The sequence below is a fragment of the Semicossyphus pulcher genome, unplaced genomic scaffold (genome assembly GCF_022749685.1).
Source record: "Semicossyphus pulcher isolate SPU_LCO1_2020_fin unplaced genomic scaffold, fSemPul1.0.p SCAF_4, whole genome shotgun sequence".
NCBI lineage: Eukaryota > Metazoa > Chordata > Actinopteri > Labriformes > Labridae > Semicossyphus > Semicossyphus pulcher.
Genome location: NW_027211715.1, coordinates 13,439,013 through 13,466,861, shown reverse-complemented (window position 1 = coordinate 13,466,861; position 27,849 = coordinate 13,439,013). Strand labels below are relative to the sequence as shown.

At 40.9% G+C, this 27,849-nt stretch overlaps 2 protein-coding genes across 2 annotated transcripts; one reads left to right on the top strand and one right to left on the bottom strand.

The window, feature by feature from the left end:
• The first annotated feature begins 5,160 nt into the window (after positions 1–5,160).
• On the top strand, positions 5,161–11,323 carry tmem161a (transmembrane protein 161A). The gene is made up of 11 exons (XM_069679848.1): positions 5,161–5,250; positions 5,795–5,898; positions 5,986–6,069; positions 6,286–6,377; positions 6,589–6,745; positions 7,060–7,275; positions 7,429–7,572; positions 7,679–7,792; positions 7,911–8,085; positions 8,237–8,333; positions 8,729–11,323. Exons 1-11 carry the CDS (start codon positions 5,248–5,250, stop codon positions 9,031–9,033), a joined length of 1,491 nt encoding a protein of 496 aa, XP_069535949.1. The 5' UTR covers positions 5,161–5,247; the 3' UTR covers positions 9,034–11,323.
• Positions 11,324–12,870: 1,547 nt separating this feature from the next.
• On the bottom strand, positions 12,871–25,284 carry mef2b (myocyte enhancer factor 2b). Its single transcript, XM_069680103.1, has 9 exons — positions 25,197–25,284; positions 21,571–21,644; positions 19,970–20,173; positions 19,652–19,780; positions 19,205–19,394; positions 18,278–18,423; positions 17,982–18,096; positions 17,315–17,426; positions 12,871–16,338 (listed from the first exon to the last, which is right to left on the bottom strand). Exons 2-9 carry the CDS (start codon positions 21,622–21,624, stop codon positions 16,026–16,028), a joined length of 1,263 nt encoding a protein of 420 aa, XP_069536204.1. The 5' UTR covers positions 21,625–21,644; positions 25,197–25,284; the 3' UTR covers positions 12,871–16,025.
• Positions 25,285–27,849: the final 2,565 nt, after the last annotated feature.

Below are 27,849 nucleotides of genomic sequence, written 5' to 3'. Positions count from 1 at the left end.
CAAACAGACTGGTGCTCTAACTGCTTTGCTGGTTTAATTGGGAACAGGCTGAAGTTTATGCTAATGAGCGCTGACATCAGTCTGAACAGGCTGCACTCCATAAAGGAGAGGAGCAAAGGGCCAAAGTCGCGCCTCTTTTCCCAGGAAAGTCCGCCGGTCAAGTTCAAGCGCAGCGCATTCACAACACGTTAATGCACACGGTGAATGCACAGAAGGGGGGGAGGCCTGCGTGTACATGAAGCTGGATAACTGAATGCGGTAAATAGATGATCAATCATTAGTTTAAAAATTCCCAATAAGAGAAGTTCACAAAGAGGTTTCCTTAAAAAGAGATGAAAACGCAAAAATTATCAGTGAGACTTTTTTTTGAGATGCAAAAAATTAGAAATATTGAGAATAAACAGGTTTAAATTGTTTTTATATATCTTTGTTTTATAACTTGTTAATATTAATTATTTTCAGTGGGCTTTTACTTCTATTAAAAGAGTGGTTTTATAAATCCAGAATTGGAAAATAGCTTTTTAGAAATAGACACTTTAATGTGTGCTGGATTGAAAAAAATAGTCCAGGTAAAAGCCATTATTCCTTTTATTTTCTATAACACCATAAAGGAGGAGGGGAGGTCAGAAATAAAGGAAAAAGGGGGGCTGAAAGTCAGAAAGATGTCTTATAAAAATGTTGCTAGTAAATGGATGTTTGTGCCACCATATTTTCAGTGAACACAAAGAAGACAACAGTGTACAATTCTGCAAGTGTCAATTTACACTCTGCCTCTGTGCCTGTGTGTGCATGTACATCAGCCATCTGTGCATGCAGAGGCCGATGGATCATCCTCCGGATCATCTCTGCTGCAAACACTCAGTGAAATAGAATTAGCAGCATAACATTTGCTTAATTACAGTGCGAGTGTGCAACGATTCGTGGCGTCCAAATCCCCAAAAAGTGTGTGAGGACAAGCCAGGGTAATGGCTTAACACATCAGAGCAGCATCAGGCCCAGATCATTCTGCTCTGTTTCAGTGTGAAGCCAGAAATACACGAGCCTGATACTCGTATGCACGCATGAAGCTTTTTGCAGATGGGCTCAATTTATGTGCATGCTCTCTAGTTATACGCTTGCACTCAAAATGTACAGCATTATTTACTGGATTACAGACGATTTATCTCAGCTTTTTACCTTTTAATTTACAGTTAACCTGAAGGCAATGCAGCTGACCTTGGTAAACGAGTTTCACAGGAAAGAACTAAAAGCGTTATTTATTTTTTTAATGAATGCTTTAAAATAGCATATGAATAATTCACCCCCTCTTCAAAATGATGGACTATTTGTGTTGGTCCATTTCATACAAACACAATAAAATCCATTTATATTAGCCGTTGTAACATAACAACAAATGGACAAGTTCAAGAGGGGGGTATCTTATTGTAGGGATCCACAGCCCCCTGATCCACTCTGAGGAAGAGCTGTATCTGCAGCTGTGACATCACACAAAATGCCTTTTTATTTCCGAACACAAGGTGAATACATTCAGCAATATTTTTTCAAGGAATGGTAGCATATATTTGGAAAACAGAGGTGTGGATAATCAAACGGATGATGGCCGTTTAGATCCTTCAGTGGACTCATGGTTTGGCACATGATCAGCATGTCTCTCTCTGTCAAACCCAAGACGAGAAACGTTGATAATGTTATTTGTAACACTTGTGCTTTTCCTGCTTTTACAAGTCAAACATTCTGCAGTGAAACTGGAGTAGTTGCTACGCAATGGAGCGCAGTAAAACCTAGATTCTGCAATTTCAAGGCTCTTACTTTGGGCATCAATCTGGTTTATAGTAGCAGTTTGGACCGAACCCTCAACATACACAATTCTCATGATTACTTCAGAGAAATCACCACAACATGTGATGTATTTGCTTGCTACACAGCACATTCTCCATGTTATATTTAAAGGACAAAGACGTACAGGGTGTGGAGCCTCCATATCTGACACTTATGACCCTGATATTTGGTTTGATTTTGAACGACACAGTGACGAGGTTGAAGGAAAGTGTTTCACAGGCTGCTCTTCTCTCATCTTGTGATACACTGTACTTCTATGTCTGGTAATTAACAGTCATGAGTCTCACTCCAGTTTAAAATAAATCCCTGTGACAAAGCAGATCTGGCCCTCCATAGCTGGTTCCCACACTGCAGAGGAGGCAGCAGTTAGCGCTGAGACAAAGAGGAAAAAGAGCGGGCAAATTGAAGGGAGACGGAGGTGGGAGTTTCCTTTGACGGGGCACCATTGCAACATTTGCATATATTTAAATCAGACGATGAATACCGTGCATGCTGGCAAACAAAGACGAGCCAATGGGAGGCCTGCATCCCTGCTGCGGGCTCAGAAGCAGCCGCCGGTATCCCAGCAGCCTCCTGGGAGAGACACAGGGAAGTGGTGTGGGAACCGAGAGGCCCCCCGAGCTGAGCGGAGGGAGGGGAGCCACTTGTAGCCCGTGGTGAATTAGCATTTTATTTGTGTCCATTTTCCTCAGTAATTTCTGCCCCGCCACTTCAGCCACAGATGGCTAACATGGCAGAGGGATTAGCATTTGTGTCAAAGATGATGATTATGGAAGTGTTTTTCCACCCAGACAGAGACGTTTCTTCTCACAGTGTGACTGACATTTTAATGTCTGACATTTTGGGGGAAATGTGCAGAATATTTAATGTGTTTCTGCACATTTTTGCTGCTTGACATTGATGGAAAATGTTCAAAGTGCATGTCAGATGATGTTGCAAGACAACACGCATTGCTTTATGTTGCACTATCCACATATAAGGGTCATAAAATCACACAATTCTCTGTTATATTTGTCCAAATATTCGGTGTAGCGTACGTTATCTTCAGCAGCTGCAAGGGACGGGAAACAAGTGTGATTGCTCCATTTCCCCTTGCTTAAATCTCACATCTAATCGCCTCAGGATTTATGCAGGAGTTGCATCAACAAGATTCATAAAGATCAAACAAGCACAAAGAGTCTGATATTGATCTGAACAACTCATTTCATGTGATTTAGTTTTACAGACGCCTGCCCGGTGGTGCATACTTGCCCACCAGAGTTGCTTCATGGAACAAAGCTCCATTTGATCAGACTCACAGCTCTCATTGAAATGTCATGCTCTCGTGCGCAAATTCACAGGGCAAAGGATCAGACACATCTTCAGCAGAAGGGGTGCCAGCAATTAGTTAAAAAAAAAAGTGGGAATTCAATCAGCTTCAGCAGACCACCCAAATAACACAAGCGCACATGCTAAACACAGATTTTAATGTGCTGAATGGTTTTGGTAAAAGATCTTTTAGAGGGAGATCTGCCGGGAACAGGCATACAGGCTTCTGCTTTACTGAGGATGAGCTGACATTATAATGCATGTACAGGCCGCTGTGTGTGTGCCAGTGTGTGTGAGCAACCATTCTTACTCTGAGTGACCAAGCGTACCACACACTAAGGATGCATCAGGGCACCGAAAGCTGTCGTCCTCGTACCACGATAGTCCCCAAACACCTCATGGTTTATATTATTCAGAGGCTCAGTGATCGTACAACATAATACAGCATCACATCACAAAGACATAAACTTTGAAGATAACCACGTTGGTATTAGTTTTTCTTTATTCTTATCTCTCTAAATGGGAAAATTACACTCACGTTCATGATTAAATCAAAATCACCTCATCCCCTCCCTGGTGGCTGGGGTTTTAATGCCTAAGCAGAGCGTATCAGGAGCGTATCTGAGATTTTAAGCTCACCATCTGCATAATGTTTGTTTTCTTCCACTGAAATGTTCAGAAACATGATGGTGGAAGCACGAATCGTGGAGATTATCATTAGGAGGATCTCACGGAGGTGTTCGGGGGTATTGAGGAAGAACAAAGAATTGAGACAAACACAACTTTACGATTTAATTACAGGGGAGAGGGACCATGTTGGTGAAATAAAAACTGCTGGGTAACTAAATAGGCTACTTTATTTGTTACATTTTCATTAGAGATGACGTCTTAGCTTACAACAACGGTCTGCTCAGTTTTTCATGTCAAAGAATAATATTGTGAAAGGGCATTTATTTTAGGGCGGCTGTGACTCAGTGGTAGAGTCAGTTGTTGTTCAATCGTTGGTGGTTTGACCCCCAGCTCCCAGACTACATGTCGGACTGTCCTTGGGCAAAACCCTGAACCCCGAATTGCTCCTGGTGGCATAGCCATCAGTGTGTGAATGTAATTACTGATTGGCAGTTAGGCACTTTACGTAGCAGCCTCTGCCATCAGTGTATGAATGAGTGTGTGAATGGGTGAATGTGACATGTAGTGTAAAAGCGATTTGAGTGCTTGGAAGACTAGGAAAGCGCAATATAAGTGCAGTCCATTTACCATCAAATAATTATATTTTTTGGTCAACGTACCTATTAGTCAAAGAGAGCACTAAAGACAGCAAAGCTTTCAGATGTCACTGTTCACTATGTATTGTGGACATTTAAACATAAAAAATGGATAAAGGTTTTTTTTTCCAGAACAATGAAATTGCAGTTCTGCAATTGATTATTGCAATGCATTATTTTAACTTTAGGATATATATAAATACATAGTCCTGTTGTATGTAGGTCTACAGCTTTACGAAACGAGCACATAATTGAATTATTAACATCAACTGACATTATTAAATTATGTTTGTTCGTTTGAATCTCTTAAGGAGAAAATTGTCTTCAACAATATACCATGTAGGCTAAGCAAGAAAATGTGTGACCAAAAAATAATGAGTAAGGAACCATGAGTTTATTTCTTGTAAGTCAACCTGGCACCAGTGGATCCTCCAGTTGTTGCTAAATTGTTTTAGTCGTCGTTTAACATTTTATTTTACCTCGTGTCAAACCGAAGTAGGCCTTAACTACATCTGTTTAATAAACGTATGAAACGCGATCTAATAAAATGTAAACATTCACATAAACACAATAAATAGGAGTGATATTTGTTCTTTGCTCCCACCTTTTCATCGAAACAGCAGTGGCGTCGGTTCTCGAGTTGAGATGAGTTATAATGTTTCAAATTTACAAAGCTTTAGTGGAGCACCTGAATGCAGCGCGTGACTCCAGCGTCACTACTACATCCGGGCCACTGAGCAGTTTCACATGTCAGTTGGTTCAGCTGTCAAGACTTTCCTACATGTGAAGAAGGTCTGGCAGCGTCTCTGGCTTTGACTACAGCTTTCAGGAAAACATGGTGACTTAATTCTTACACAAGTAAATCTGCATGAGGTTACCAGCGTTAACGACTTGCTGTAACATTCGCTTGCGAGCTCTTTTACCCTGTATTGTTAAACTCTAAAGCTAATGTGCTAATGCTAACGAGCTAGCTCCGCTTGCAGCAGCACTGACAGGTGGTGAAGTTAAGCTAAATTTAGCACGATAGCCATTTGCTAACTTTCATTCATTTTGCAGAGGCTTTCAACACATCCTGTAGTTAAGGTTGTATAAATTAGTTAATCTCCAGCAACTGTTAGCTTTTTAGCTTGTAGCTTAGCTTCCTCAGCAGCCTGTGATACATTAGGTAATTTAAATTGTATGTAGAAAACTTTATCTAGAAACTTTAGTCTTGCAATATAAACTGCTGACTTTACTGACTATCACAGTAATTGACACAGCTGTCCTACTCTCTGACCGTCTTTGATGCATTACTCACTGATATATAACCCAAACTGTTTTCATGTCTAAGATGGGAGATTTAAAGTTGCATTTCATACTTTATTGTGTGTTTGTTTTAACAGGCGCTGATGGGAATTCAGCTGGTGGTCAGCTTGCTGGCTGCCAGCATTATGCAGAGGATGGCTCCACATTGCTCATTTGCGCGCTGGCTCCTCTGCAATGGCAGGTAATCTAACCATTACAATCAAGTTTTACATTATACACATAATGCTCTGTGCTCGGTTTACATACATGTGCCTGTTATTCCTTCCAGTTTGTTCCGGTTCAAACACCCGTCAGAAGGAGAGCTGTGTGCGCTGGCTGGGAAACAGATGCCAAAACAGAACAGGAGAGACAGGTGGGAGTTGGGGGAGGGTCTGATACGTGAGAGAAGAGTCACATCTAAGTAATGTTGTCTTTAGGAGGAATCTGCCTTTGATGCCAGTGCTGTACTTAAGAGCAAAAACCAAAAAAGGCTACTCCAGACAAGCCAGCATTTTTTTATCTTGTAAAAATCTGTCTCAGATCTGTTTTTTTTTTTACATACTCCTGTGTCTTGTTTTTTTTAAATTAGGAGACAGAACGGAGAGAACAAGCCTCTGACTGTCCCCAAAGACATCGACCTTCACCTGGATAAAGCCCCAGTCAACGCCATTGATGCTCTTGGTACACAAACATTCCTTTCATTCCCACATTGATGTTGTGTTAGCACAAACAGTACTCAAGCTTAGTTGTTGACTCACAACAGACCCACTATACATACACACATTTTTTAATGTACATTTTGTCCCTGCATCATTACAATGTTTGGTAGGCAGTTTGGATAAACAGGTAGAGCTCAAAAGAATCACCTTTTTGTTCTTGTTTCTACTTTCAGTGCTGCGCTTTTTCCTGGAGTACCAGTGGCTGATAGATTTTGCGGTCTATGCAATGGGTGTCTTCCTGTTCACCGAGTGTTACTACAATGTCGTAGATGCCAGAAAAGAGGTCAATATTGGAGCCATCTGGTGTGTCCTGACTGTGCTCTTCGGGCTGTATCCTTCAACTGTTAATTTATGACAGATTGTGAGCATTAATATGGATTCATCCCAAAAGGCATAATTATCCCATAATTGTTTTTGCTTGATCATTTATCTTCACATGGGTTGTACAATCTACAAGTGTCTCTAATTTATTATTATAATCTATTACTTGTCTGTCCTTCCTGGGAGAGGGATCCCCCCTCTGATCAACAGACTTTGATAGTTTTAGATGAGAGATTAAACTCACTTGGATATATGAAGAGTCTTGGACTGGATGAATGCCACATTTTCCTCTTGGTTGTTTTAATTTAACTGCCAACCTTCAGAAAGACACTGCACACTCTGATGAGTCACTACTTCCGCTCTGAAGAAGGCGGGGAGCGCTCTGTTTGCCTTGCCTTTGGCTTTCTGTCTCTGCTTGTGGCCATGCTGGTGCTGGTGGTCAGAGAGGACTACCTGGAGTTCGGCCTGGAGTCTGGTTTCTCCAACCTCTTTGACAACTTGGAAGTCTTTGCCAAACAGCACGGCTACGCTGAATGGTCGTAAGTATCTGTCCCTGAAAAAACAACTTCTTTGTACTCCCAAAGGAATAAGTAGTGTTACTGTAATACTGATTCACATTGCATTATGAATTAAGCGACAACACCACAAGTACAGACTCAGCATAACCTTTGGTGTTTTTTAATTTCTCCCAGAATCCCGGTGACCAAGCTGACAGTGAAGCTCGGCCTGGCTGCAGTCTGTGCTTACATTGGGGCTCTCCTGGCCTTCCCCGGCCTGCGACTGGCCCAGACTCATCTTGATGCTGTACAGCTGAACTCAGACCGCCCACTCATCCAGTACGAACTGATACATTAAATACTGCAACACACATCCTCCTGTCTTATTAAAAGTTTTTCTCTTGCAGTATTTAGCTTTCTAAGATGTCCCTAATGTTTCCTGCAGAATTCTGCTGCACATGAGTTTCCTGTCTCCAGTCATCGTGTTGGTTCTTTGGGTGAAACCCATTGCAAGGGACTTTTTGGCCAATGCCCCTATGGGGAAGACCTCCGTCACAATGTGAGTGCACATACATTTTGTTAACTATAATCAACCTATCAACTCTCAAGGCTGAAACAAGATTTCCTCTCTGCCAGCCCCGACTTTTTCTGATCTTCTCACGTTCTCATGCTTGCAGAGTTTCCAGTGAAGCATTCGACAGCATGCGCCTGTGGATCATCGTGGCGTTGTGCGTGCTGCGGCTAGGACTGACTCGCTACCACCTGCAGGCCTACCTGAATCTGGCTCAGAAATGGGTGGAGCAGATGAAGAAAGAGGCGGGACGTATTGCTGCCATTGACATCCAGAGGAAGGTGGGATATTTACACAATGATGGGTTGGTTTTAAGCTCAGAGTTTTTAAATCATGACATTTCATGATTTCAAGGTTTTACTGGGCCATATAAGGAAAATCTCCCTAACTGCATTATAAGTGTAAACTGAAAATATATGCTCTGTTTTTCAGGTCACTCGAATCTTTTGCTACCTGACTGTAATTACACTCCAGTATCTGGTTCCTGTTCTTCTTATCCTCTTCTCCACACTGGCACTCAAGGCACTAGGTAAGTAAAATACACCATCATTATAACAACCCCGTCATGAAAGGAAGATTCAACTCATGATCTTTATTTGTTTGTATACCTATAATCCAAATGTAGATTTAAAGGAACAGTTCAACTTTAGAGGAAATATGTTAATATGCTCTCTTGCTAGGAGTAAGATGTGCTGATTCCACTGTGGTACCATTAAATATAGACCTGCAGCCAGGAGTCAGATAGCTTAGCTTAGCTTTATTTTGGAAACGGGAAACAGTCCTGCTTCAGGCCAAAATAGTCCTGCACATAAACCCCATATTATTACACTCTGGTTTCAGTGTTGAATAAACAAACAAGATATAACTTGCTGAGAAGTGAGCTCCAAGTTCAGCTGTAAAGTGTAAATATTGCCTGACTTGTAGGGGACTTCTCCTGGGCGCCTGGTTCAGAGGACACTCCCGGGGTGACACCAGCGCTGGTGATGCCCACGGCAGCACCTGTGTTGCCTGGAGGTCTGGATGAAGATGAAGAGGGGATGGAGGATATGGAGGAAGACATCCAGGCCACAGTAGCGCATCTGTCAGAGGCCTTTGCAGCACTGCGTTCCGTCCTCACTCCTCTTTTCTTTAGAGGTTTCTTCGCCTTCCTCACCTGGTGGGTGGCCGCCTGCCAGGTCATCAGCTCTCTGTTCGGCATCTACTTCCACCAGTACCTCATGCAGAACTAACAGAGGAAACAGAGTGCCATACTGTTCTTCCTGCAATGCAGCTCCAGCCCTCAGCTGTTGTTACGCTGTTGCAAAGGAAAGCTGCAGGCAGCGAAGGGGACATTTTAATAAAACACACAACTACTGACAGAAGGCGCTTTGTTTTGGATGTAACAGAAGTTTGATCAAGGTGAGGGTGGGTAGGTGAACGGGCACTGTCGGTTGCATCACCGGCTCATTTCTTGCCCTTCTGACTTTTTATGACCAGCAGGCTACTGGTATTGATAACACAAAATAACAGAGAGAACAGGGGCCTGTATCACAAAGCAAGTTCAACTAAGTGTGGCTCTTTGGGTTACCTGGCCACACAGAGTCCTCCAATGCTTGACAACCGGTATCATGAAGTTGATCAATCTAAAGGCGCATTCATGTGAAAGCAGTTTTATATTATATGCAACATCAAAAGAACTGTATATGACAGTGATATCCCCTGAGAATTCGGTTATTGTGGTGATATTTAGCAAGGTAAAATATCTACAGTATTATCACACAGACAAAATAGGAAAAGTGTCATTTTTATTATTTTGGAGCCCTTGAGTGTGTAAGCAAATGATTATCAGTCATACAGTTAGGCAAAGAGGGCTGATAAGGTCTATTGTGTTAATTCAAATTGAGTGCTGTGATGTGCAGCTCTAATAGCCATTAATCGGGCTGTTAATTGGTCTGTTGAAGGCCTTTTTTCCAATATTTTTCCAGTGATCTCTTTAGTAATTTGTTGTGCTGTCAGCAGGATGTAATCCTGTCCCCTGAAGTTAAAGGTATAATGATTTCCGTTTCATTCTCTTTGGCGGCACCTAATGCCGATAAAAGGCAATTGCGGGAGTACACTTATCGGTTGTGATTTTCTTCGCTGACGGTCGCTTTCCATTTTAGACTGTTTGCCTTCATGTGAGTGTCGAATTTGTTTCTTTGTCCTTGGATTTTCACTTATTTTTGAAGTTGTATCTGTAGTCATCAATCTTCGTTTGTTCAGCCATAGTAGATTACTGTTTGCTCACAACACTTGCAGAGACCGGAAAAGCAGCTGCTCAGCTCCGCCTATCCTCTCTGGCAGACCAACCACAGCTGAAAACGCGTCACTAACTGGGCGCTGCTTATGATTTTTTTCCGCGAAAGTCGCCACAGACACCAAGTCTATAATTCTGCAAATGCAAAGGCTTTCATCAGTGGGCCATAGGCTCAATCACCATTGTGTTACCTCATTCGGGGATAGCTAGTGACTTAACAGACATTTATTTAAATGAAAATCTTTGACATTATTACTGTAACTTATTACGAGCAAGTTAGCCGTCCAGGTCCTTCATACATTAAGAACGAGTCAAGACCAAAGAAAGTCAGCGAACCCACCCTTCTTGCTTTGTGATACAGTCCTCTGTCATCTTCCGGATAATCGGCAGAACATTTAATTCTGCAACTTTTCAGACATGTGTCAGTGCCAGTGTTACCTGAATTGTTCTGAACAGAACATTGTTAAATGCTGCATATATGTAAGATGTTTATTTGGTACCAGGGTAAGTATTAGGACTTAATCCCTGTCAGGAGAAGTTGTTTTTTTGTTGTTGTGAGGGAGGCTTTGTCCCCCTCAAGGAACCGATTCAAGAGTGCTAAATGGTTTTGTTATCTTTTTTTCTGCTGTAACGTTTGATTGCTAATAAGTAGTCAAGCTCAGATCCCTCCTTTTGAAGCAAACGCAGGTGATGATGAATCAGAACTGCGTTTGTGTCGTAGCCAAGAGCTGAAGAGCTGAAGAGCTGATGCTTTTATTTACTTTTCACACTTCCTAAGTGCCTGGGAGATCTCCTCTCGTCCTGATGTTGCATATTTAGACTGAATAGTATCTTTGTTAGATCAAAATAATACTTCACACTTATTTCTGTTTTCCTTTCATTTCAAACACTACTTGTCATTTTTAGTTGCGGTGTCTTAAATAATTTCTTTTTTAATATTTTACAGTTTGTTTGTCTGCTCGTCTGCTCACATGATTAATCCAAGCCTGCTTAGAATGCGTGTTGCATCAGTGTATTTTATTTATTTATTTATGACACATTGGCTCTAATAACTTCTGTTATTTAGACATGATACTGATGCTGCAGTTCTTACATTCTTGTGTTGTGTTAGATTATTAGTGTTTTTTTTAGATAGTATATTTGAATCGAATGCTCTGAAATCATTATACTGTGAAGTTTATATCAAAATGTTGCTTTTTGAGATTTTTCTGAACGCATGGTGTGAAAACTTTTGTTTGTGTGGCTCAATAAAAACATTAAAGTCACATGTCAGTTTTATGTAAACACTTAATCCTGCCCTCCGTCGAGGAGCGTGGGAGATCCTGCCGATAAAACATTTCCTTTTAAAAAAAATCTCTGCTCCGATCGACAAAAGACATCGTGCATGACAAAGGAGTGTCTCGCCGCAGTGCTGGGTCCTGATCTCTGACCCCCAACCTCCTGAGAAGATCATTGTTTAATCACTGATAATTACTATGAACTCGATGCCCCTCAATAGTCTGGGAGGACATATAGTTTGTGGAGGCTCAACTTCGCCATAGTTATATTTCATTTTTCTGTTGAGCCTTAAAACATTCAAACTACATTTTTAGGCGTTATGATATAAAAACATTTAGAAAAATATGCCTGTGATGCAACAACAGTTGAGGAACGTGACCTTTCGCCACAGCGAGACTGGAGAGGCTCTTTGTCTGAAAGCAGACATGATTTATTGCTGATATCATTTGACTTCCACGTCCCGTCAAAAAGCCACAAAGGTTCTTAAATGCAGGGAGGGACGGCCACTTTGCTGGCTTTTTATGTGCACTGGGGCATGCTCATGGCGCTATCCTTACTAAAGGATATGAACAATCACATAGCTAATGCAAAAGTGAAGACAATTTGAAGGCCTCTTGGCAAGATGGCTTTTTGGGATTTAGCACTGGGATGTTGTGTGTCAGTAGGATAACATTTTCCATTCCAAAACGTTTCCACATTTTCAGTTAATTTTTACTTTACATTATTGTTGCAAATCTGGAATCCTCGCCTATCATGACTAGTGGAGCTCTGTTCCTGTCTGAGCCTGAGGTCTGTGGGAGCGCCCAGCCTCATGAACTCAAAGGTAAAGACGCTGACGTATCTATATAATCACATTAATTATATTTGTCTGTGCTGGAGGCCTCGAGCCCCCCAAAGTCTGATCTGTGAACTGCAGTAGGCCGCGGTTGCTATAGAACCAGGAAGTGTGTGCACAACGCCCAGACATGCCCCACAGACTGGGCCAGCCTGGTCCCTGGGGAGCAGACCAGACATGACCCCTGTGAGGGTCTCTTTTTATTTTCGGGAGGGGAGACGACAGAGATGGACCAGTTCCCCTCTCTGCTTTAGTTAAAATGCTCCACAGTGGTAGAATAAGAGAGCGCTGCAGCACAGTAACTGCGGGACAACCAGCTGTGGAAATGAGCCTTTTTGTGCTGGATGTATTTTTTTTGAAGACATAAAGGTCTCCAGTCTTTTTAAGTGGTCCATTCTTGTTGGTGCCGTTTGGTGGCTGCGTGGTGAGCTGCCTGACAGGGGCCAGACATGATAATGAGGGAGTGTGTGCATTCAAAAGATGAAGCCGAGGTGAATAAATGGACACATGAAAGCTTGATAGCTGCGCAGCGGAGAGCATTTTATCTGCTTCAGATTGAACGTACATGCATCTCTTTTCATTTAGGGAGGACAGAGTGCATTGAGAATCATATTTTTATCTTAAAAAGAAACGCAAACTCAATGGCCTTTGTAGAAGAAACAAAGCAGGCCGAGGCAATTGTACAAATCAAACCATTTTTATTTAAAAGGAATCACAACAAATATCAAATAAAAACCCCTCTTTTGTTCTGTTAGTGAAGCATTCAGATCACATATAAAATGTCGACCCAAAACATCAGAATACTGATCGTTTGGTTTTTCATGCTGATATTAATCCACATAACTGCATAAGAACTGAATAAAAAGCACTAATTCCACAGCAGCACTTGAACATGAAGACCTCCACGGCCGGCTCACTGACTCTCAGCACAGTTAGTTTCTATTTGTTCATCGTCTTCAGGCAGAAACACTGAACCTGTGTGTCGTCATAGAGGTTCATTAGATAATTAATCACAGACAGTTGAGGCTGTTCTTCCCTGCTCTGCTCTTTCTCACTCAAAATCCAAATGTTGTTATTAAGACGCCCCCTTGTGGACAATATGCGGAAATTCATTCCAACCTGAATTCTGGGTTTATATTATCACATGAAGAAGAAAAGCAAAAACAAATACCGGCGAAAAATTGGAGCACACAGTAAATTTACAAAAATAAATTCAATATTCTTTAAAGGGAAAGAAATCTGTGTTTTTCTAATTTATTACACAGTGTTTTATATTGAAAAGGCCATTAAATAATCATGGTGAAGCTCAACAATATCTACAATATGCAATAACTAAATAAGCCCTCTATATTACCCCAATAAGAACCAAATCAGACCCAATATAGACGAACACATAATGTCTTTGGTTGTTTACGTGTTTGATTGTAATGCACAGATTGCACTATATTTATTTGGTCTTTAGTTAAAGTAGACTGGTACAGATTTTGGTATTGATGGAGAAAAGTAAAAAGATGAAACTAATATTTTTTTATCAAGGAAATAGACAACTTATGCTTAGCTTATCCACACTTACAGTCTTACAAACAAACATGGAGAGAAGCAATTTTTCAAACCTTTTCAAACCTTCAAAAGAAAGCATCATCCAACGCCCTGAGACACACTGATTGACAGTATTTTAAAGGATAGGTTTGCCTTTTTTCAAGTATGTCTTAAACTAATAACTCAATGTCCCTGTACATCTTTCATGTTCAACAGCTTATGATTTGTTGTATCTTTTCTTGCTGTCCTTACTGGCCCTGAAATGATGTAATGTACAGGAAGAGATAGGGGACAAAATACAGAGGCCTCATTCTGCAATAGTGCATCTTTCAGTCTGGAGCCAAAGTTATGCTTAAAGTTATAATCTCGAAGATCTCAGTTTCGTTCTCTTTGACAGCCCCTATGGCGATAATTGCGGGAGCACACCTCCCAGATATCCAAACAGTGTTGCATGTGTGACGTCCACGGTTGGCTCCAGTTGTAATTCTTGATTTTCCTTGATCAGTCGCTTTCCTTTCTGTTTGCCTTCATCTGATCTTTTCTTTGTTTGTTCAGCCATAGTAGATTACTGTTTACTCACAACACTCCGCCTACCCTCTCTGGCAGACCAACCACTGCTAGGTGATGGAAACCGCGTCAGTAACTGGGCGCCGCTTGTGATTTTTTCTGCGAAAGTCGCCACAGACACCCAGTCCATAATAATCCTATATACTGCAAATGCAAAGCCTTTCATCAGTGGGCCATAGGCTCAATCACCATTGTGTTACCTCATTCAACGATAGATAGTGACCATAGACTGTATAAAAAGATGGACGACGTGACAGCTCCCTAAAAGTGAAGCCAAAACATTTCAAGCGCCCCCTGCTGACTGGCTGCAGTATAGGTCATAAAGCCCGCTTCCTCCATGTCAACAGGGACATCAGTCAAACTATAAAATCAAAATACATACCAAATAAATTTCTCTCAAACATGGTTTCTGTCATTATAGCTAGTCTTTATCATGCTGATTTACGTCCAAGTGTTCATTTTTCTGACAAGTTGACTTTTAATTAGTTATTTGATGCTGTAAAAAGGATGATTGACAGCTCTGTTGACAAATCTGGTTTCTGCAGCTGATCTGTTGCAGATTAGCAGAGTGGAGGAGGAATAACGAGAGGAAACGAAACTTAAACAGTCTCTACAGTCATTAAAGTATCTGTGAACATTAACCTCAGACCAACACAAGAAGCTGTTCTGCTGTTAAATACGCCGGTGAGCGGGATCCTTGCTGTTTGTTTGGTAAGTTAAGTGTGATTTTTGGTCAGTGTAAGTGGCTATGGTGTACCCGCCAATCTCTACTGCGCAGACTCTGGCTCCAAATGACGTCACCATCGCAAGATGGCAGCTCCTATCACAGGGTCTATTTTGGCATCAATTCTGTACAATGAGAGCAAATGGCGACGCGTCGTCCATCTATATATACAGTCATTGATCGTGATAGTGATTTTCAATGAAAATCTCCAAGATTATCACTTTAAGCTGTGTGTGTCAGTCAAATCAAAAAAACGTCCTGCAAAGAAGTTTTAGCAAAAAACTCTGCAAAGCATTTTGACTCGCTTCTACATGAGATTTGCTCTAGAAAAGTAAAGTAAAGTTGACTTGAACATCCTGCCACTAATGCTATTTTAAATGAACACATAGGGGAAAAAAAAAAAGATTTTGATATTTCAATGTACACATGGGCACACAAGTATTGTTTAAGGATACACTTTTATAAACCTATCCTTTTCATTGCCCTGTTGTATTTGTAAAAAAGGCAGAGCCTCCAGTAATGGGTGAGATCTGACTGTGTTTTATGTTGGGAGACCATGTCACTGATTTTGGACGCTAACAAGGTTTGGCAGGTTTTTGGAGATGTTCAGCTGGTCCCGATGTGCTGCTGTAGCTAACTTCAACAAAGTCTAAAAACAAACACATTTCAAATTGTATTTTTGTCTCATATAAGCTCCACACAGAAAAACTAAACCTAACCAAACAAAAAGTAAATGTCTGTATGCACGTGTCTCCTCATGGGATCAACCGAGTGATGCAGAGAGAATTCTCCATCGCTCAGGAGAGACCAGCTCTGTGTGAGGAGACAAAGAGAGGCGTTCCTCTCTGACATGATGGGGACAAATGCACCCCATCTCGCTATCTTCTGTGTTATATGTGTGTGTGTGTGTGTGTGTGTGCGTGTATGCATGTGTGCAAGAGAGGACTGGTTTGATGGAAGATAGCTGATCGAATGGGAGATGGTGTTGGACTGCAGCAGCCAGCTATCTTTGCCACCCATCACTTATCTCTAACTGCCTGAGCGGCTGCCCTCCTTCCTCCTCGTCTTGTGGGTAGCCGGCTTTGGGAAACTCCTTCGTGTCATTGGCCGAACGGGCTTCTGGAGGAGTGTGGCGAGCAGAATCGGGGTTGCTCATTGGAGAGTGCTGCCTGAGGTGGTGCAGAGGAGGGGAGGTGGGGGAGGACATGTGCTCCGGAGAGCTACGCTCGGATTTGATGCTGAGGTTGAGGGAGGGCAGATGAGGAGAGGGTGAGGAGCAGGACTGGGAGGGGAAGGAGCACCCTCCACTGGACATCCTAGAGAACAACACGAGGAAAGACAAAAGAAATGTCTGAATATAAACTTCATTGAGAAAATGCTTTTCAAATGTTGTATTTGAAATCAATCTAGCATTAGAAATTAAATAGCTATCGGGGTGGATGCTTGTTCCCCCTATAAGAAACAATAAATGAAATGAAACTAGTTGAGGAACCAGGTGTAAGAAAATCATTCATAATTGTGTGATTCCATATTCTATGTTTTAAAAATTACCTGAAGAATCCAGTTGCACTTTACTTAAACACAATTAAAACAATCTTTTCAAACTCAAATATTATTATTAAAATATTATTTTAATGAAGATCTTTTCTTCTTTTTTTTAATAAATAATACATTTAATTTTATATTTACATATTCATTTCCCATTAATTGGCATGACTTTACCTAATTTTTCTTGATTTAAATTTAAAACCTTTTGAACTGTTCATATATATATATTATTATATTATATATTATTAACAACAAACTTATTTTTACAATTTTAATTATTTTTCATTTGTTTTATTTTTTATTTTCTATATTTTCTTTTTCTTACAATTTTTGTCATCTTCTAAATTCAATTATAATTTTTTTAAATTTGAATATTTTATTCATATTTAAAAGTATTTTTTTAATCGACCATTTATATATATGTATAAATATGTAATTTTTTCTCCTTATCTTGTCCTTTTTCTGTCTGTTTTTCATGTTGTTTTGCTCTGAAGTTTTAATGATCATTATATTCATTAAATATGTGTCAATTATACTTTGGAGCCACATATATGACGACTTTGATAACTTTGGTCATTTTGACCTATTCATATAAATATGACGTTTGTAAGATCTGATTGATTGAAACTTTGCGGAAAAAAACATTGCTCAAGCTAAGAACCTTGCGCTGATTCAACTTATTTTCAAGAGTCCCTATTTAACCACACAGGGGTTCCTTATTACCCACATACAGTGCATCCTTACCCGGGGCTTATATGAGGCCCGTGGGGCTCCTGTGGAGGCTGTGCTGGGTGCCAGGGGTTCACTGCTCCTCTTTGTAGACTGACAGAGTGATAGAAACCAGGCTGGCTGTACTCTGGAGAAAAGAACACACATAAACCAAATGATCAGAAACACAAAATCAGTTTGTAAAAACAATTATCCACGAATGATAGTACATATTATTTTCACTATAAGAGGATAGTCTGACATCTTGGCAATTATTCGCTTCCTCGCTGGGATACAGACCACTCTCATGTCTAGTTTAATCCCTACAACTACAATTTATCTTCTTGTCATTGTGACATTGTCAGGGGACCTGGGAAGACCCAAGGAGGTCGGAGAGCCTGGCAAAATAATAAATAAAATAAAACCACAAGGTGTTTTTTCGCACTCTGTATAATGTACAGGAAGGCAAATCTTGATTTGACAGAGCGAGCGAGGCTTGCAGTTCCCCCTGTTTTAGTATTTGTGGTAAGGTAAACTTGCTAAGCTAAAGTAACCAGGTGATAGCTGTAGCCTGATTATAAACAGACAGATACCAGTCATATCAACATTCCTTTTCTTCCACTTTAGGTCTCTTTCTTTGTATTATAAAAAGCAGGTTTTCTCAGTTCAACCTAAGTTACCACAGAATAGATGATAAACGTACCAGAGGCTCCAGGAGAGGGAAGTCCATAGCCTCCCAAACTGTGACCCAGCAGCCCGGCCTTGCCCATGGCTACCATAGAGCTGCTGCTGTGCAGACCCTGGTACAAGACCCCCCTCTGAAGAACAGGGAATGAGTTTTCTATTGATACAGTGACATCATAGCTTACATACTGCAAAAAAATGTAACTATATGATGATCTTATCTACTGGCATTTCCATTTAGTTTTGGACGGTTTACAGTATGTGTTAGATTCACTGACATGGTGTGAATCACTCTGCATGCTTACAGCTACTTACAGCAGAGCTGTGGTTAGCACGTGTGGCCCCCATGCTCTGATTAGCAGCATCTCCCCGCAGGTTCTCACTGCCCAGGTTCAGAGGAGGACTTTTCATGTCCAGAGCTCGGTTCAGGCTGCCGTGGGAGAACACGGAGTAGCCGATACCTGCGTGATGAAACAACGGAGCAGGAAGTGAAAAGAGATGTGAGCCTGTTTCGCTCACAGAGGAATAATTTATTCTATGATACATTCTTCACCTCCGTCTGTTTCTGTTTACAAGTGTGACAAAAACACTTCTCCTTTTGGTTTGGACTTTGAGTTTGTTTCTGATCCTTCTCAGCAACTTGGCAGATGAGTTCATGTCAATATTTGTGATAATTTGTGGTGTTTTGGCTGCCCCACAGAAAATATCATGAACTAGTCTCAAACCTAAATTCAGTGTTAGTTATAAGATGAACATTAAGACAACATTTCATTGATCACAGTCCAATGACATCACTGTGTCATTAAAACAGTCAAAGACTGTAAAAGAGCCTGACATGACTCGCAGGTGTGACACATTCTGCACAGAAACCACAGAGTTGGCCCTGGTGGAGGGTTGGTTTCACTAAACTAACCCGCTGCATGTGTGGATCTGTGCGCACACACACACACGCACACACTTCCTGTGAGTTCACGGCCAGCTGCACTGAGGGACGACAGCAGACGTGAATTTTACAGCGAGCATTTAACCAGACCCCTTGAAGAGTGTTTAATGGATTTGCATGCTTAATATTTTGCATTTATCTAATAGCATAAAAATTGCTTTATATTTGAGACAAAAGGTACATATTGGTTTTATTCTCTGAAGGCTGACAATTTGTAGATGATGCCTTGCTAATCTTTGACTTTGGGAGGTTGAAAGGATTCTGGTAAGAGTTGGAACCAGTTGGACAGTTGAGCTCACCTGAGTGTGGAGACATGAATGCGGTGTGTGCGTGTGGTGCAGCAGGGCTGGCCGAGCCGGGTCTTGCACTCAGAGATTTAAAGCCTGGAGGTCTGTGAGACACCATGCTGGATCCAGAGGAGTTGGGGAAGCCGTTCTCACAGCCTGCAGACACCAGGAACTGGGCCTCCGGCGAGAGGAGGGACTGAGCCTGTGGGAAAAAAGTCCATGTATGAAAACAGCAGAAGAATTCCAGTCCAAAAAAATTTTGTGAAAAAATATCATATTATATCTCTTTGAGCTGTTTCAATTCAGTAAAAGGAATTGGAAGAAAACATCAACTTCAGTTCACATCTGAGTGTGTGTGTGCGTGTCTGTGTGTGTACGTGTGGCATTTGCGGGTGTGTGTGTGTGTGTGTGTGTGTGTGTGTGGTAACTGTGAAACAGCAGAGGTGTGAGTGGACTGACGTAGAAGCGCTGGCGAGCCACAGACAGATCCATGCCCTCGCTGAGAGGATATTTGTCTGCAGCCACCTGCATGCTCTCCTCACTGTCGAGCTCGGAGGCCTCCAGGCCGAGGCCCTTCCTACGCAGAGTCTGATACAGAACAGAAAGTGTGTGTGCAAGATTAACCACTATGAAAGCATGAAAATTTAGAGAAGCAAGAATGACATACGAAAGACAAAACCACGATATTTGACATCATTTTTTCTAACAGTTTGGCATCCTCCTCTCAAACTATTTATGTTGTAAACGCTAAATCAACCTTTACTCGTGCACATTTACCTCCAGGATGTCGGTGTTGGTGCGACTCTCGTGCGGCTCGCTGTACTCAGTGTACTTGAGCAGCACTTTGTCCATGTCTGTGCTGGCGTACTGGAACAGACGGTTGGTGCTGTTGAAGATGATGAGGGCGATCTCACAGTCGCACAGCACGCTCAGCTCATACGCCTTCTTCATCAGGCCGAACTTACGCTTGGTGAAAGTCACCTACGACACGAAATATATACAGCTTAAGTATTTTTGATCAAATTAAGGAAAAAGTTGTAAGAAAGAATCTCAATCAATGATGGCTGTAAAATGTAATTTAGTGCATTTACCCCAAAAAATAGTGTAACAGACAAAAAACAATCAAACAAAAGTTTGATGATTCATACTCTTTAAAAATAATACTTGCAGACTTTGTGAAACCCTGCAACCCTATACTTTGCAAATAAATGAAACAGTGTTGGCAGACACACTGTCTATCCAAACACCTTCAACTCAGACAAGGAAAAACTTATCACTAAAAAAACATTCAGTCCTAAAGATCAGATATGAATAACAAATCATATTTGCAGCACGCTGAGCAATGTGCTTTTTCTTGTCTACACTGACCTTATGTCTATTAATGAGTTATTTTCCACACTTTTCACACTCCTTTAAAATTAAATTTATGTCATTTGATGGTAATATTAACACAGAGCATTTGCATTAATTAAAAACTTTCATATTATTAAGATATGATAGTCTTTAAATGATGTGATCATTTCTTTTGCATTGACATTTTTGCAGTCTGAGGCGACTTCTGACGGAAACTTAATATCAAGACTTTAATGTGAATATAATCTGTGCTGATCATCTTCCTTTAAACCTATAAAAACATTTTAATGTCAAATACATCTGCTTTTTAGGCTCTAACCATATTTATTCTGCTCAGCGTATTTTGTTCAGTGCAAAAGAGCGTAAGCGTTACATCTTTTAGATGGTGTCAAATATACAGCAGCCTCACACTTACCCAAAATCGCATTTCTACCTCCATATTCCAAACACTCTAAATAAAAGACTTATCATCACGTCATGTTATTTATCATCATGTGATATCTCCTCCTCAGTCTCTCAGTACAGTACACACATATGAGCAACATATGAGCCCCACAATGCAGTACAACCATCACAGTGTGTGTTGTGTGGACTTTTAGCTGTGTGTGAGTATACAGTTTGTGTTTGACATGTCAGGTCTACTTTCTGTGGCCGATCTTGCACTGCTAAAGACGAGCTGTCTGTGGGCTGTTTCTATTAAAAGAGTCTATAAAATGTCAGAAAGCTGCACGTGATGAGTTCAAATGTCTTCTTTTGTCCGTCCAACAGGTCAAAATCCAAACTAATAACTTTCCTATATATATACATATATATATATTTATACACAGTGGCAAATCCTCATACTGAAGAAGCTGGACCGCTTGGTATTTTAACTTGTCAATATAGTTTACTATTATAGTTTAGACTCATTCTCTAACATGAAGAAACATGAGTAAATATAGCAATGCACAAAAATAACAAAAGGAAATGTAATGTGCGAGTAATGAAAGGTCATAATATAAATAAGATCTTGCATGTTGACTCACCTGTCTGTTCCTCTGATCCAGTATACGAGATATTTGTATTTTCTTTCTTCCCATTTTTTCAGCCGTCTTTCAGTCTGTGAAAAGAGATGAAAAAGGAACATTAGAGCGGTTGTGAATGTGATTTAAATACTTTTCTCGTCTTGTTTAAGAAAACTAAAGACTGTGTGGTGACTGAACTGAGGATAAATTATTGTGTATGCATTATTTTAATATAATATAACAGAACGACCATTCAATAGTTCTTCTGGTAATTCTGGTGGGAAAATGACAACCATTTGGTGTAAGTGACTCAAGTTCCTTCCCCTTTGGTAAGGGCAGGGTGTTTATTTTTACCACCATGAGGCGATGTGGTCTAAAGTTAGAGCGGCTCTTGCCGGGCCAGCAGTGCACACAGTCTGACACCCCCACAGTCTGGGTTACCCCGGGGCCAGCAGCGCAGTGCTCCTCTGCACCGCACAGCCCCGAGAGACAGGGTTAAAAATACAGCCCATCGCTCCTTTTAAAGGTTCAGCGGGCAAGAGCTTTAACCAAACAGTGGAAGGAAAACGGTGTGTTTTAGAAAAAGATGGCTGACGCTAAAAGCCACCCACTCCTCTCTCATGCACGACCAGGTCAGAAAAAAAGCAGGACATGGAGGGGCAGAAGGCAGTGGCATGGATGGATTGCGGTTTGCTTGAGAACATCCATTTTTTGAAACTCACACCCGGTGTTTTTCTTTTTTTTCCCCTCCGTCTAAAAACCCCCTCTCTCTGTGCCCCTGCAGGACTATATAGAGCTGGATACTATAGAGACATGTGACATTTTGCATGAGGGGAGATGGACAAGAAGTGACGCTAAATACACAAACGCAAACATAAATTAGCTTTATATATGAGTTATTTCCATGTTACACTCCGCTATCAGTTCCCTGACCTGACCATGCAAGGCTTCTCCAAAGCCCAGAGGACTTTTCACTGGTTTTCCCCTTAATACTGGACATGTATTGGACTTCCCTATATTTAGTTCCATGACCCTCCTGATGGCGCGTGAGCGGATATGGCGTCTGTGTTCCCACGACCCCTGAAGTGCCCGCTGTCCCTTAACGTAAGCTTGGCACACAGGCATCTGGGGCATTTTCTGGAGGAATCCACCTCTTTGCCCTTTTTATTACCTTATAAAGTCCTGTGATGTCCAATGTGCTGAATATGCTGTAGAGACAAGACACACCTTAACACTGACAGCTGCAGATAAAGCCGTCATTAGCATTATCTCTGCGGTAAAACAGGATAAAATACGGACAAAGCTGTTGCTTAGAGGTCAATTTTTAAAGAGAGGGAAGTGGGATGTGTGCTCTGAACGGGGCAGAAAGATCTTTATCTCAGGGTTTTACAAAAGGTTCCTCTCCTTGCAGATACAACCAGCAGCCCTGCTGAAACACATAACCAGCTGGGTAAATATAGCTACACCTCCAGCCAGGTGGTGTGGAGTTAGCTATAGAGCTGTATGTGGTTTGGTAGGTTTGAGGAAGGCCTATAGGCCGAGACAGGCAGGAAAGACCTGGCTCAACCTCACGCATCAGCTAATTCTGGATTTTCTCCCGTACGACAACTGCCGTTTGAGGTCAGTGAATGCACCAGAGCGAGCACAAGCAGCACACACCTTCTGCCTGTAACCTTCCATGTATGAGGTCAACTCCTGAACATGTCGTCACTTACAAATTAAAAGAAAAGCACGTTTTTTTCACCTCTTTGTGTTAAAATATATATGAAATGTATGAATGTAAAGCAGAATCGCTGTGTGCTCTGTATTAGTTAGCAGTAACAGTAGCTGCATACCGCACATTTACCCCTGGGTTTCAGGCTTCTGCAGGGAAAGATAGCACCTTTGTCAGATGCCTTCCCAGAGGCAAAATAGTGGAAAGAACAGCTGCATAACACCCGCACACAGCGGCCCTGCTCTGTGGCATACCCTGGGAGCTTCTGACGATAATCATCGGGGACCTCACTGTGACAACAATTCACATGCATAGTAAACTAAAAGCTTGTGCGGCAACAGACAGGTGATTTTAATAGGCCTCATCATTTGTTGTGATGGCACTGATGATAGCATTAATGTATCACACCGCTGCTGTGAACTCTTCGCATGAATGAGGAAGGAAAATAAGTAGGGCATTTCTACAGTATTGGGGGTTCTGCTTCGATGGTTTTCCTCCCATGAGTCATTCAGAGCACGATGGCCTATTAATGTCGCAAAAAACATGGTAAACACGTGCAAACAAGTAAGCAAAAGAAGCTAGTGGATTAGCAGATTGTGGCAAAGCAGATTCCGAGTATAGAAAAAGCACATTTTCTACATGAGTTTTGGGTTATATGTTAAAAAAATGTTAGTTAACTCAACACATTTTAAAACTTTTCCTTCAGCTGTGTATTGATTACAAAATAAAAGCATCAAACAAGAAGCCGCAGCTAAAATGAACTCCTGCATTACACTGACATACTGAACTTGTGGATGACACCTCGCCGAGCTGGTGTACGGCCTTGCTTTGGCTGTTTTAGTCATTTAGGTTGAGCCCTGTGTTTGAAGACTAAAAAGTGAAACCAGACTCAGTCTGATCAAAAATAGAAGACAAGAACCACATTTTACCTACAACTCTTAACAACCTAGAGTTCAAAGCGTGATGGACAAAATATGTATCTTTGAAATGTCAGTGGCACAGTGTTACCCTTTCAAATTAAAGCTCAAACTCAGACTGTCATTTTTTTTTAATTAAAGCATCAGGATAGCAGGTAAAATAAATGTGAGTCACCCCATGTGTGTGTCATCTTCAGGGTCAGACGGTTCATGCGCCCACCGAGCCCTTCAGAGTAATGGTGAGGAAATATTTGTCTAATTTTAACAGGAGATAATTGAATTGCCTTGATATTTTTGATAGAGCAAGAATAGCAATAGAACATGCAGGCGTGGGCTGAACATTTGCTGTTTCCACGAATAGAGAAAAAAGTTTTTCATGACTTTATAAAGTTTGTTTGGGAATCCGCCGGACTCCTGGAAACTGTGAGGATGAGACACATCTTAATAACAACTGGCTGCTCTTTGAATAACACGATAGCAGATATTACATTTGTCACAAAATATTATTTCTTCAGCCAGTGTTCTCATTATCCTGACAGTGTTCAAAGCAGTCTTTGAATGTGGCTGAGCAGCTACATGAAAAGGCAACAGGTTGCAGGGATGAGAAAGATGAACTTGGAGAGAAGCCATTCAGTGTTTGCTGAAGACTCATGGGATGTGTCTAATCTTCATCCAAATGACGCAGATTCATTTTGCACAGCTAGCTAAATATAAAAACTGTAAAAATACACAGCTCAAAAAAAATGTTTGCAGATAATTAGACCTAACAAATTGCTGACGTCATTCAAAATAGACGTTTAAGAATAGCCTGTCTGTCCTCGAGTTGCCAAGCATCCCTGTCTAATATAGCCTCATCTATAAGCTGCGTTCAATGACACAGCAACAGGTAGTTTACGCACGGCTTAGTCATCAATACTGCCACATTGGTAAACATATGTGCAATAAGTAAAAACGTACTAAAAAACTAATTTCACGTGTTTTAAAAACAAAAACAAAAACAGAGCATCTGATCTCACCTGTTCTCGATCTGCTTCCCTCTGTTTTTCTCTCACGTTTCACCCACTTGATCGACACCAGTCAAACGAGGAAAAGTCGCAGATGAAGGAGGCAGATGTCTCAACGAGCAGAAGTGGTCTCGTGTTGATGTAGGGATATTCACCTGGTTAGATACCAGTAGTATCGGATGGTTCAGGAGCGCTGCTTTCCAACAGCTGGCTGCTGCTGCCCGCCTCTCTGTGTCAGCACACACCGCCTCCTCAGCTGTGCCATTGGACACACTCCTCCGCCTCCCATCCGCCTTCAAACGCACCACAGTCACTTAAAGGCTGCCAGCAAGATCACAGCAGAAGTTACAGTGCCTAATACCCTGTCTTTTAAAGGGCAACTTAAAAGATCCGCATACAGAGCAGACAGCAGCCATTTGGTAAAATGGTTTCCGAAGGAGCATCGTAAAAAGTAGTTTTGATTTTGTGTAGAGTATCATCTCTTTGGGGAGGTGACATGGATCTATAATTTGCATGTATTTTGTTTTTTATTGAAAAGGGAAAAAAACAGCTTTCACTCATCCTTGCGAAGTAATAGGAAGGTCTGCAAAACTACACCCAAACCACCACACTAGACTTTTATGATAATACAGCTGATAATTGTTATGAATGTCTAATATTTGTTTAAATTGAGGCCATTACCAGCACCTCTTTGGACCCTTAGGGGCTCTAGGGCCAGGGTTTGGAAACTCATACTTCTTAGACTGGCGTTGTTGTTTACTACAAACGCTATGACCTTTCCTAGATTCAAGACAGATTAAGGATTGGGGTGAGAGCAAAATACTCTTGTGGCACAAATTCTTCCTTGGGATTATTAACACTGGTTGTGAGTGATGCATTTCCAAGTGTTGTTTAAATGTCTCTAACTTCATTTAGTTTGTGTAAATGAGCTGTTATATTTGAGATAATGATCGATAATTGTATAAAATGAGACCATTTGGCGTTTCTGTAAATCAAAGACACTTAGTCAGGTTGTACGTTCATAGGCGTACATGGTTAGTCTCTGTGAATGAGCCTCGGTGGCACAGTAAGAAAGAGCTGAGGGAATTTAAAATGTACAGGCTGCATCAGTTTACAGTTATTTTATCTTATAGATCAATTGACTAGTATATTTTATTTATGGCCTATTAGAGGTAAAACTATAAGACAAGATAAGATAAGATACGATAGTACTTTATTGATCCCCAGAGGGGAAATTCGGTTGTTGCAACAGCACAAAGACAAGTAGCAAGAAGGCAAGTACAAATATAAATATGGAATAGGAATAGATAAAAATAAAATAAAAAAAATAAGAGATATATACAACTGGTGTACAAAAGTGACATAAGTGGCAATCTAATGTGACATGGTATAGGATAAAGTGACATATATGGGTAATAGCAGCAACATTTAGCAGTATGAAATAGTACGGTATCAAAAACAAAAGTAAAGTAAGAAAAATGCAAAGATTAGATACAAAATCTATGGAATTTTATGCAACTGAACTTTGCCTTTTCTTGTTTCCTACTGTGACTTATTGACCCCTAAGATTCACCTCCTGATCCCATAAGAGGCCACGCATTATTTATGTCAATTATAAACCTTTATTTAAAGACGTGCATGCATGACTTTAATGTAAAATAGCACACTTTATTTCAGGGTTTATAAAGCTGCAAAATATTGAATATGTATTCCACATGTGCAAAATTTGAGGAATAAAATAAAATGTGAGTCACTTCTATTTTGACGTACATCACAACCTTTCTCAACCAAATGTAAGTGCCTAAATTAATCTTTTAATCCTAACAGACGAATTGAATGTCATGTATGTTTATGTTCAGTGCTCAAAATCAGTAGCTACATAATTGGCTTAATATTACTCACGCTTTGATGAGATCAGTGAAAATATTTTCCAGCTAAATCGGGTTATTAAGCTGAACCCCAACAAAGGCTGTGCAGACAGGGTTATGGGTTGGGCAACATTGCAGTACTACCTAACAACAGGCTATAATTTACTCCAACTCCACCACAAGTCACTGCCCACGTTTACCAGAATTCAATGAACCACTCTCCGACAATAAAAATCTAACAGAGGCCTCAGAGGACGAGAAATCAAGATAAACAGCACGCAAATTAACCAAGTTAAGTATTTTATACAACCGTTCTGTCTCAGTGCTGTGTTTCCAAACTAATGTACCTTCTCCTGTAGATTTGCTGTTATGTATGTTTATTGCCTCTCCCTGGGTATCACTAATGAAAGTTGACGTGGTGACAAAGGTAAAAGAAAAAAAGCTGAAATAAAACGCACAGAAAAGCAAAGCTAAAACACTGACAGAAAGCAGCATGCTGTCAGCTTAATAGATATATTTAGAGGTAATAACTGAATCACTGCGTGAGCTGCATTATGGACTATTCTGGGATGTGACACATTGTACTCCTAAAAATAATATAGAGAGGATTTATTAGCACTGATTATCTGTGGACAACAACTCTGTTTCTCTGACACACAGAGCTATGTACGCGCAAAAACACACACCTCGAGATCCCCAAGAGGTAACTCAAACTGTGCATCTGATGCAATAGTTAGCAACATCCCTGCAGACTTCCACTGCCTTTACCTCCAGGATTCACCTGTGCCGGTCTCATC